General features: G+C 40.3%; 1 protein-coding gene across 1 annotated transcript in view; it reads left to right on the top strand.

Moving 5' to 3' along the window:
- LOC126191444 (general transcription factor IIH subunit 4) overlaps positions 1 to 12,921 on the top strand; it is a 136,457-nt gene that overhangs the window by 40,233 nt on the left and 83,303 nt on the right. The window contains exon 3 of the mRNA XM_049932326.1: positions 6,927 to 7,058. Coding sequence (XP_049788283.1) covers positions 6,927 to 7,058 — 132 coding nt within the window. The remainder of the gene's footprint in view (positions 1 to 6,926; positions 7,059 to 12,921) is intronic.

Here is a 12,921-nt window from a genome sequence, read left to right as displayed (position 1 = left end):
CAGCATTTTTTAAGGATCACAACACAGAATTGCATTAGTATCCACATGTTAATCTGATGATACTTTATTCTAGAATTATGGGACATACTCGTACACTATGTGATCAAAAGTATCCAGGCACCCCCAAAAAAATATGTTTTTCATATTAGGTGCATTGTATTGCCACCTACTGCGAGGTACTCCATATCAGCGACCTCAGTAGTCACTAGACGTCATGAGAGAGCAGAATGGGGCACTCCGCAGAACTCACAAACTTCAAATGTGGTCAGGTGATTGGGTGTCACTTGTGTCGTACATCTGTATGCGAGACTTCCACCCTAGGTCCACTGTTTCCAATGTGATAGAGAAGTGGAAGCGTGAAGGGACACACACAGCACAAAAGCGTGCAGGCCGACTTCGTCTGTTGACTGACAGAGACTGCCGACAGTTGAAGAGGCTTGTATCTACTGCAAGTACTATGACAGTTAGGCACGAGGTGAGAAAACTAGGATTTCTAGGTCAAGTGGCAGCTCGTAAGCCATACATCACGTCGGTAAATGCCAAACGACGCCTCGCTTGGGCTAAGGAGCGTAAACATTGGTCGATTGAACAGTGGAAAAACGTTGTGTGGAGTGACGAATCACAGTACACTATGTGGTGATCCGATGGCAGGGTGTGGAGTATGGCGAATGCCCGGTGAATGTCTTCTGCCAACGTGTGTAGTGCCAACAGTAAATTTCGAAGGCGGTGGTGTTATGGCATGGTCGTGTTTTTCATGGAGGGGGCTTGCTCCCCTTGTTGTTTTGCATGGCACTATCACAGCATAGGTCTACATTGATGTTTTAAGCACCTTCTTGCTTCACACTGTTGAAGAGCAATTCAGGGATGGCAATTGCATCTCTCAACATGATTGAGCACCTGTTCATAATGCACGGCCAATGGTGGAGTGGTTATAGGATAATAACATCCCTGTAATAGACTGGCCTGTGCAGAGTCCTTACATGAATCCTATAGAACACCTTTGGGATGTTTTGGAACGTCAACTTCGTGCCAGGCCTCACCGACCAACATAAATACCTCTCCTCAGTGCAGCACTCCATGAAGAATGAGCTGCCATTCCCCAAGAAACCTTCCAGCACCTGATTGAACGTATGCCTGCGAGAGTGGAAGTTTTCATCAAGGCTAAGGATGGGCCAAAACCATATTGAATCCAGCATTACCGATGAAGGGCGCCACGAACTTGTAGGTCATTTTCAGCCATACATTTGATCATATAATGTATTTTGTGCTCTTGTATCAGCCATAACAACTTCTTTGTAGTAAGAAATGTCTCATTTCTTAAATCCCTTTTTTGTTACAAAGTAATACGTATGCTAGTCCTCCATCCTCATAACTGAAAAATACAAATCAAGTAGTTGAAGATACTGTGATATGGTTGTGCCTTTTGTTGCATAGTATTTGATATATAACATTGTAATAGTCTGGCCACTTACATTCGTAACCTAATACTCCGCAACCTACTATAAATTTTATGGGGAAAGGTACTTCATATCAATTTAGTGATTTTCAGTCATGTTCCATTTTACATATTGACTGAAGGAGAAAACATCACAGTCTCTGTATCTTGGTACATACGTTAATCTCTGTTATATTTTTCTTGTGATCCCCATATGAGATATTGTGGTGGCAACACTGTCTTTCTCGAATATAGGTTCTGCAAATTTTCCCAACAGGGTTTCATGATAGCCTTTCCTCTAAGTTTTCTGAACATCGCTGTTACATTTTTGTATGGCCTATAACTGATGTATAATGTTTTTAGCAGTGATTCTTACATTCATTCAACTTCTATTGTCATGCTACTTAGGAGTACTCCAAGCACTGCAATAATACTCAAGAATTGTTCACAATATTGCCTTGTATGTGACTTTCTATGAAGGTATTCTGCACTTTCCTACAACCCTACCAACAAATCTAAATCTTTCATTTGCTACCCCAGTATTGATTTTCAATGTTCATCCTGTTTCATATCACTTATTAGCTTTACTCCTAAATACTTATAAAATTTAACATGCTCAATATATTGATTATTGTAAATGAATTGTTATAGAGCTCTTCCTCTTTGCTGTAGCCGTGGCATTACATTTATTCACATTAAAAGAGAGCTGCCATTCATTACACCAAGTGTAAATGCTGTAGTATTTCTGAATTTCCTTACTATCGTCCAACTTCCCTGTAGATAACAGCATAATCAGTCAACAGTTTTATTACACTGCTGATGCTAACTGATAAATCATTTATATATTTTAAGCGCATTGGAGATCCTATTACACTTTATTGCAGTGCACACATTACTTTCATATCTGTTGACATTTATTATTCAGCACAGTATACTAAGTTCTGTTATTCAAACATTCATGGAGCCAATTGCATATCTGTGAAGCTACTCCACTGATCAGTCCTGGGTTGTAAGATGACATAGTGTAGTGTTTCCCATTCGCTTTACCCCAGTCCAATGTGACACTTTCCCGAGATTGACCTCCACCTCTCTGATAGCTCCATCCACACCTCTGTTCACATAAACCCACTACCTACCAACAGTACCTGCATTTTGACAGCTGACATCCCTTCAATACTAAAAAATACCTGACATACCACCTGGCCACTCATAGATGATATATATGCAGTGATGACCATTCACATACTCACTATGCTGGAGGTCTCACGAAGGTCTTTGCAGATAGACACTACCCCTAAACATAGTCCTTAAATAGGTTTCCTGTACCACATCCTCCCACCACCCTCCAAGAATCATCTACAAAGAAGCCCCTTCCTCAACACCTGATATCATCCTGGGCTGAAACAATTAAATCACATCCTCTGTCATGGCTCTGATTATCCGCCAAACTGACCCCCTCCTCCTCCTGAACCACTGTCTCCTTGTACTCCTTAATTATTTATGTTCTGCCAATACTTTACAACTATAATTTCACTCCCTTCAGTGGTGCGCCAATGCTGAGTGCTGGACAGTGTAATTCATTTCTCCTTCTAGTATTATATATGAGTACAGTAGCCCAGCCTACCAAGTTTGGAAGTCCTCTGGAAGGCATGGATCTCAAAGACGGCCATTAGATGGCACTGCTGCAATCTGTGAGCACTGCTGTCGCTGCTGCAGCACTGACTATAGAGACACACCTGCTATGCCATCCAATCAGTGCCTGCGGCAGCCCCTTTAAAGCCAGTGGCACAGCTTGCTACACATTGTGATTTTGGTTCTGATTTTGCTAAATCTTAGGTTTCAGTTGTGGTTCACTTGCTGGACTTGTTATTTGTCTATGCCATCTCCATTGTTTGTCATTCTCTAGTTGTTGTTGTACACCTGTTTATTCTTATCAGGAGACTTGCTGTGGCACCACCAGCCAGTCAGCTTGTTCTAATGGTTCTCAAATCATTCCCCATTTTGTCAAATTCCTGCCACTATAATCTGTGACGAGGTAAAAGATCAGCAGCATCCTAAGCACGTGAAGCTCATGCAACTTGTGGAACAGCAACAGTACCAGCTGCTCATGCAGCAGCAATTGCGACAGCTATTTCAACAACAGACTGAATTGTCCCATCAGAAAATTCAGTATTTTATCAGATTGCTTACAGGATCTGGGTTCCACAGGTTCAGGGTTCCCAAGCCATCCAGGCTGTGATCACTTCCCAGGTGGAGAGCAACCCATCCACATTTCCACCATTAAAAAATGCCAGAGAGGATTGGGAGACTATTTTCAGCAACTGAAGCAGCACTTCGCTGATTTTTAGGTTTCAGATGATGCTCTCCTTTCATGGGCTTCCCCAAAGACATTTTTCTTACTACAGAAGTTATCTCCACGCTCAAGTATTGTCACACTCAATTAAATGAGATGTTTTCGTTGCTGTCAAATTATTATTCACAACAATTCCATGTGGTCACATTGCGCCTAAGTTCCATCAGTACCACAAGCAACATGGTCAGTCGTACCACTCATGGGTGACAGCTTTGCAAGGATTGAGTCGATGTTGCAATTTCACTTGTACAAACCCAGCTTGCAGCACTTCCTGTGCAGATTCTGTGATGTGAGATGTAGTGGTCCTATTAGCTCCAGATCTGGAAGTACACCCTGCAGCCCTCAAACTAGACAATTGGACGATGTTTTGAAAATCGCACACACTTTCGAGATCATGCAGGCAGCAATTGACTGCCTCGTGGGTCAACCCCAAATAGCAGTAGTCCAGCCACCGCCTCCGGGACTGAATTCTCGTAAGCCTTTTTCCTGGCAGTGGCACCATGATTCATTGCTTTTGATCATGTCAGTGGCCCTGAACAGCCTGTACCACCCTGTCGGTGTAAGCAGCTGGGTCTCCCATCATCTCCTGAGTGCTCCACAGCACACCCACATGCAGAATATCTGGGTCACTGCGCATGGTGCACCTGTTGTGGGAGAGATGGGCATCTCCGTACTGTCTGGTTTCATCTGTCAGGATGGTCGAATGTCACTCCTCAAGGGATGGTGCATGAATTAGAGGCAGCTGTTTCTCAGGGCAATCCTTCCAACGTCACAATTGAAAACCATAATGTCGATTTCCAGGTGGTTATGGGAGCTACTGTTCCTTTGTTTAACCACCAAATGTATGCTCGTCTTAGTTCCCCAACTTGGCTTTGCTCTCCCATACATTGGTCACATATGGTGACAGCTTGATTCCCCTCTGTGGTCAATTGACAAACAACACTGCATACGAAAAGGTCAAATGATTGATAACTCTCTTGTCAATAGTCACTCAGCTGACAACATTTCCAATATGGACACTTCCTCTCTGTTTGGGTTCTCCATTACCGACAAGGTTCATGTCGTTTCAGACCCGGTTCCCTTCCAGGAGCTCAATGACCTCTGTACTGCCTTTGCACCTCTATTCGGACTTGGCCTGGTGTGCACCACAGCTTTCCTTGCTTGTATCTCCTTACATTCAGACAGTGCCCATAGTTGAACATGCTAAAACCAATTCATGCCCCTGGTGGTGGTCAAGAAACCCAATGACTCCCACGGGCTGTGTGGAGAGTTTAAATCGACAATCAATGCTCAGGTGCAAGTGGAATCCTACCCCATATCACGTACAGATGACATCCTCACAAAGCTTGGTGTGAGTGAATTGTTTTCTAAGACAGACCTTGCTGATGCAGACTGGTACTTGCAGATTCCACTGAAATTGCAATGCATTATGATCATCAACACTCCCTTTGGCTTATACAACAAGCACTTGCCATTTGGGATCTTGTCCTTTGTAGCAGTTTTCCAGAGATACGTGGAACAGTTAACAGTGTTCATCCCTGCTCATGCTAACTGTCTCAATGGTGTAATTGTCACGGCCATTACCTGTCAGGACCAGCTGCATACCCTTTGTCCCCTCTTTGCTATGTTGTGTGATGCAAGGCTCAAGTGCTGCTTACACAACCACTATTTTTTTTAAAGGAACTAGTGAATGCTTCAGCCACTTGCTCAACAAAGATGGGATGCAACCTACTGGCCACAGTGTTTCTGTCATTGCCCCTCTATGCTGCCCACAAAACTTACAGCAGCTGCAGGCTTTTTGTGCAGAGCAGAATTATTAGTTTAAGTTCCTTCCACAAGCAGCCCACATTATGCATCTGCTCAACCAGTTACCAAGGAAGGGCATTCAGTTCTGGTGGACAGCTGACGGAGAGCATGCTTCCACTCGGTTGAGGCATCTGCTGTGCTCAGCGCCCTGCCTTACGCTCTTTTCTACATCACATCCATTAGTTTTGGCCGCTGATGCTTCTCCCTGTGGCATGCCTCCACAGTGTGACTATGGTGTTTCACGAACACTAGCTTGTATCTTTGTTTAGTGCACCCTAATTACAGCACTCCAATAAACAAGATTGGAGTCTTAGCTTCAGTGTTGGCTGATAATGAAAGAACAGCCAAACAGGTTTTATAGTCACTCTGAAAAATGGCTTTTATTCCCAGCTTTAATGCACTATCCATTCTCAGATAAGGTGGTTTTGGGAAAAGTGCCTGATGCTGAGGGTGGATCCTTATTGTGTATGCCCCACTTGACAGCCAGGTCATTCCATTTGACTTTGAGTCTATTACCTTACAGGCCTCTTTCTGATATTTGCTGTATTCTTAGTTCTAAGCCCCCTTTTACTTCCACTGACAGCCTCTTTGTCCATTTAGAAGGGAGGTGGTGGTGTATCACGATTTTCTGCACGTCTTATCTTGGCTGGGGGCAACCTCTCACCAGAGATGAATTCCAAGGGTTCCCCATCAGCTTGTGGTCTACACACTGCCCCGTTTTGCACCCCTTTTTACATTTCCTGTAATTGCTTTTAACTCGCATTATTGCTAATTAATGTTCTGGGCATACAGCTTGGTAACATGCTGAGACGGAGTTTACTTCTGATTAACAACACTGTTCTCCAATAACTTCTTTTCTGAATGAGTGACTGATGACCTCATAGTTTGATTCCTTAATCCTCTTAAAGTCAGCACAGTGGTCACCATTATTGATGAACAAACGATTTTATTCTCAGTGTTTGTAATTTTCTATAAGACTGAACTACAGTCATTGAGAAGAGAAATAAGATGGCATAGTCACATATTTTCGTAATAATTTATTCCAGGAAAAAAGGCATTCATTCACATGCCTGAGAGAATGTTGTGCAAGTGTGTATCCCATTTAATTTTGGCATAAATCAATACCAAAAGCCTCCTTAAAATAAGGAAAACATAGAATCCAATTGTTTATATGTAGCCTCCAAATAATCTAACCAAAGCATCACTTGCACAAGTTTGCCTGTGCTTAGTGATCATTGTTCCTGCCATTACTGTATCATCACCAAGATAAGAGTTGCCATGGAATTTCTGAAATTACCTGGTTACTGATTCATTTTTTACTCTGTATTGCAGAGAACATGCTCAAGTATCTGAGGTGCTGACGAGTCTCCATGTCTGGCAAGAGGCAGCTATTCCTGGTGGGTTGCCTGGTTGGATCCTGAATACAACTTTCAAAAAGTATCTCAAAGTTGCACTTCTAGGAGGGTAAGATATATGAATAATATTATTCTGCAATTAGTATTCTTACAGTGCACACTAAATGTGTATTGTCATAATGTGAGTCTGAGAACATAAAGTGTTAAAGGAAAATCTCTTTTGCTGTAACACAGCCCAAGTTTCAAATAAATATTGTCGTTAACTTGTAGAAAATCTAGGATGTTGTTAACTTATAGATGTAGTTGAAGACTAGAGAGGATGCCTATTAATATTCTTTTCGAACTAAATATTTGCCTATTTTGAAGCAGCTGGAGGAAAGCACACATCAAAACAAGAAAATATTGAAGAAACATTACTCTGCCACTCTGAATCCCCACCCTTTTTTATATGACACACTTAATACACATTGTTGAAATAAACCAGATAATAGTATAAGACTTCCATTCTTTGATCCACTGATTTTCCTAATCCAGTAAATAATGGAAAACATTTTATCGAATCTCCGAGACTAAGTGTATAGCAGACAAGAGTTATGTAAGGCTTGGCAAGTACAAAAGCCTCTACATTTTCATACTGTATAATTCTTCTTGCAGTTGATCTTCATGCTGATGCTTCAGTTCTATTACTGGAGCCTTTCGTAGTTTTTGAAGACAATGTTTCAGCTCAATGTCGGCAAGGATAATTTAGTCTCTTTATTTGCATGTTACGGGGATCATACACCGATTAAAAGAATTAGGGGAATATGTATATCCACATCCAGTATGTTAAATCTGTTTTCATACTGGCAGTACTTCTGGCCATATCACGTGACTTGAGATCTTTGCTTTCAGTGTAGGCAACAATTAAAATTATTTGCCATGTATTAGATGTGTTGTGCATCACAGCACAGTGTGAGGTGACTCCTCGGACGGATGTGGGTACTGATGTTCCAGTGTTTTCTAGTGAGGTACACAGATGGCATTTGTCATTTGTGCATTTTTGTCATTTGTGAACATTGTATTCAACCAAGTACATACAATGCAGCATCTTAACGCAGCACAAGTTGCAAGGAAGGTCTGTTTGATCCAGAAAGGGTGGACTTTTGGTCATGTTGCTGCAAATGCAAATGCCTCTTCATGTGCGATCCATAAGTTGGCGAGTTGGACAAGAATAAATTTCTTTATTTCTGTCTACGATCACAAACTTGTTAGGTCCTCCGACTACCAGTAGCAGTCAGCAATGACCATTTTCAGATCAGCAAAATGTGGGAAAAACACAAATACAACTAATGGATTGTCTACAGCATAAAACAATACAATAGGTCATAATGACTATATGAATAGAGAATGGAGAATATATGTATGCCTTCAGTAGCAACATCTGGCAAGCTTGTGACACAAATATTTTGTGGTTACTGTGTGGCAGTTTGTTTTGAACAGTAACACAGTTAACAAGATGACTGTATTACATACCATATTTTATGTAAGTTTGACAATACTGACACTGATTTTGTGTTTATCATTTGATGATACCACTATGGCTTCATTATATTAGAAAATGTTTTTAAAACAGGTATGCCTCATCATATTTAAAGTGCATAATTTTCACATGTTAGTCAGTAATACTTTTCATTATCGCCAATTTATTGTTTTGAGCTGTAGACAATCCACTAGTTGTATTTGGGTTTGTATTTTATTTTTCTCCTCATGTTTTACTGCAGGTCTGAAGATGGTCACTGCTTACCAAAAGCAGTTGTCTGAGTACCTAACAATTTTGAGATCACAGATAGAAATAAAGAATTTATTCTGCACTTCCTGGATCACTGTTCCATTCATGACCATGTCACAGATTGCGAAGTTGGACAAGGTCGCCGATACATTACAATGCCACTTGAAGACCAATATCTGGCCATATCTGCATTGCAGCATAATACGGATACCACCAGAGTACTGCAAGACGATCTCAGAAGGGCAACTGGAGCCACTGTGTTGAATTAGGCTGTAATGAAATGGTTGTGAAAAAAGACGTAAGTTGCAAAGGAAATGCGCTGTATACAAAACAAAACACAGTGCTCATACAAGCGTCTGCCAACAGCAAAATGTGTCAAAGGCATTTGGAAGACTATGCAATGCTTCATAACAACAAAATGCCTCCGATGAGCGTGACGTGACAACTGTTTAAATGAGATTCCTTTGAGCAGTTGCGGGCGGGCTCTTGTGCATGCGTAGTTGAGTCACGCATGATTAGTACTTTCTCCCGCTTCTGGTTACAAAAGTGTGGCTGGGTGCCACTACCTAATATTGCCCGGTTCGGAAATATACAGGTAGTAAATCCGGGCGTGGTGTGCAGAGCAGTCTGAGTTGTGGTGGGGAGATAGGTTGTCTAAACGTGACCTGTGTTTACGTTCAGTATTTTTTTGTTTCCTCTTCATTTATTGCTCTCACGTTAAATGATGAAGCGGATTTTTGTGACCGGGAGATATCAAATGAATTAAAATACGTTCGCATAATTACGGAAGGCTAAAATATGTTATTAGTTTCAGATTTTATTTCCACCTTTCTGACAGTCAAGCATTAATCGCCTTGCAGAACAATGAAGTTATCTTTGTCGGTTTGCTAAAGAGATTTGGCTTTTATTAATCTTTTCTGCTGAGCCATTAAGTTTATTTGAAACCAACTGTTTAATTTCACACTGTTGGCTGGTTTCAACTGTTCACTGATTTCAAGTGCACGTTTGACATTATGCCATGATAAAGAACCAAACATGAGATAATACAATACTGGTACTCCAAAAAACTTTACATCCAAATCTGGACATACGAATGTGCACTTTAAGCTGAATTTTGCATTTTACGAAATTCTGATGCTCTTGAAGTATCCTCTGATGTCTTGTTTCTTTTATGACATAATGTAAGATCTTTTAATGTTTTACACGTACAAACATACGGCCTTGCTGCGTCATCGCGCGGTGACGCCTGTTATCTGGTGCTCTCTTGCAACTGCTGAAACGAACCTATTTCTAACGGGTAGTGGGAAAATATTGCGAATGGTGATTTGAAGAGCATTACATACATTAAAAGCGAATTTCCTTTTACACAAGATGAACTATGTGCAAGAATGTACGATGAATTTCTTAAATAACAAAGCATTTGACCCTCATTTAAAAATCAGCTCTTTGAGGGCGGCTATTTAGAAGAATTTCAAACCCAGATGAACAGACATTTACATAGTTATTAAAATTTTTACTGGTATATTTGTGTGATGTATCTTAAAGTGTATCACGCGCAGAAAAGATCAACATTATATGTGGAAGCTTAGCTTCTCTTCCAGCTTATTAATCTTAGAGACCAATATTATATGTGAATGCTATGTATGTTAATTTAAACCATTAACTTTTCTTATTTGTGTTTTCGTGCTACTGAAGAGTGATCTGGCTATTGGCTGACTACATCACATGTCCTATGCTGTCATCAGCTGGTGAAATCATGTGACATGAGCTATGAGTGGCTTACAAAAGTGCATCGCAATCTCGATTTCAATGCTTCAGAAAGTAACATGTGGTATTTGGTGGAATTCGAATTTATACCTTTTTAATATAAAAATACGCAGCGTACATATTGCTGCACATCAAAGGTGTTTCAAAACGTATTTTTTTAAATTTTGTTTTCCAGTAATCTTGTCTCCTCTGAACCTCCATTTCCGTCTCTCCCCTAATGGCGATCTCATCAGCATTTTCTTCTTCCTTGATTTCTTTCATGATTGTATCCATAAGTGTAACAAAGAGTAAAGGGGAGAGCGAACTGCCTTGCTTGAAGACTTCTCTTTGCCTTAAACCATTTTGATCTTCCACCTCCTACTTTCTACACTGCTCTCACAACCATTGTACAGCATGTGGACTTTTTTAATTAATGAATCGGGAACATTATGTTTTCTCGAGCATTCCCATATTTTATCCCCTGGTACACTATCATACGCTTTTTCCAAATCCATGAATGGTACTATCAAGTCCTTTCCTTTTTCCCGAAACTTCTCCATTAACTGACGGAGAGAGAAAATGAGATCTATTGTTCCCCTATTACTTCTGAACCCATGCTGTTGTTCCTGTAATTGGTGTTCTAGAATTTTCCGCAATCTTTTTTTCTATAACCTTTTCCATTATCTTAAGGCAGTGTGATAAGTGTTATTCCTCGGTAGTTGGTGCATTTCTTTGTACTACCTTTCTTGTACAGTGGTATTATAATTCCTTTTTTCCATTCATCCAACACTTTTTCTTTCCATATCATCCCCAGCACCCGGTGTAACCACTGTATTCCATGGATTCCTGCGGCTTTAATCATATCCGCTGTCAGCTCATCCAATCCAGCCGTCTTCCCTCTTTTCATCTGTTTGAGGGAATTTTCAGTTTCTAACCAAGAGATTGGATCCTGCTCCTCCTCTAATTCAATGACTTCAGTGTCACTTTCTTGTGCACCTTCCCCATTCAGTAAGATTTTAAAATAACTCTTCATTTCTTCTCTGATACCTTCAATGTCCCTGATAATTTCCCCATCTTCTGTTTCAATCGCTTTTATGTCTTCTCTATCAGATCTTTTACTTTTCAATAACCCATATAGCAGTTTTTGGTTCCCCTTTCCTATCCTGCTCTAGTTTCTGGGTGAATATTTCCCATCTCTTCTCCTTTTCTTCTTTCACAATTCTCTTTGCTTGGAGTTTCTTTTGTTGGTATTCCTTCTCCAGTGTTGTCACCTTGTGTTCATATTTTGGTACGAGCCTCTGGTTCTAATTTTTTTTTCCAAAATTCATGTTTTTCTTTGCCATATTTTGTTTTTTAAGTGCATCTTTTACTCTATTGTTCCACCAACTGATTTCTTTGTCTTTCACTTTACTCTTAGTTTTGCCACATATCTGCACAGCACTGTTAACTATTGATGTTTTAAATAGGTTCCATTCTTCCTCTACACTACCCTTTCAGTTTTTGGCAATTTTTGTGCTACTATATTTTGCCAACTTTTCTTATTTTCTTCTTCTTAATTTAGATCAGCTACTAGTAATCTGTGGTCACTATCCAAGTGTTCACTTGGTATGACTTTAGTGTCCCTTACTTTTCCTCCAATTAGTTTGTCCGTTAATATATAGTCTATAACTGTCTTAGATTTGCCATCCCAGCCATATCTAGTAATCTTATGGCTACCTTGTTTCTTAAAGAATGTATTCTTCATGAAAAAAAGATTCCTTATGCACAGATTTGTAATTTCTTCACCCTCAAAATCTCTTCTTCCATATCCAAAAGAACCCATTACCTCCTCATATCCATTTCTATCTGTGCCGATCCGAGCATTCAGATCCCCAGTTATCATAATGTTATCTTCTCGTACTTGGTCTTCAAGTTCTTCAAGGAATTTAGTAAAACTGTTCTTTCCCAAGTTCACTCTTGTTCTAATTATCCTTTCACTTATAAAGCTCACATCTGTAATTGGATCAATGTCTTTGTGAAACACTAACCCCACTCCATTTTTTGCCTCTTTATTGTGACTCTGCCAGTATAATTTGTACCCACCTCTCAGCAATTTAGAGTTTTTTCCCTTCCACTTGGTCTCTCTCAATCCAAGGATATGAATCTTTCTCCTCTCCATCATGTCTACAGTCTCTTCAGTCTTTCCTGTCAAGGTTATTACAGTTAATGTTCCCACTCTCAACTTGTTTTTGTCAGGTTCTAGTTTTCTGTTCTTGTTTAGTGTATCTTCTCGTGTTCTTGGGTTTTTCTTCAGGCTGTGAAGAGCTGTCATTCATTTCAGGGGAACAAGAAGGCCTGTCTACATTAGGTATTTTTAATCCAAGGCTCGTTCTTTGATTGAAAGCAGTAACAACTTTTTCTCATCTGCTGACGTGCGAAGCCTAACACATCTGAGGAATTTCTTTCAAGGTTTACTCCC

This window comes from Schistocerca cancellata, chromosome 1 (genome assembly GCF_023864275.1).
Source record: "Schistocerca cancellata isolate TAMUIC-IGC-003103 chromosome 1, iqSchCanc2.1, whole genome shotgun sequence".
Taxonomy (NCBI): Eukaryota; Metazoa; Arthropoda; class Insecta; order Orthoptera; family Acrididae; genus Schistocerca; species Schistocerca cancellata.
This window is presented reverse-complemented; position numbering and strand designations above follow the sequence as displayed.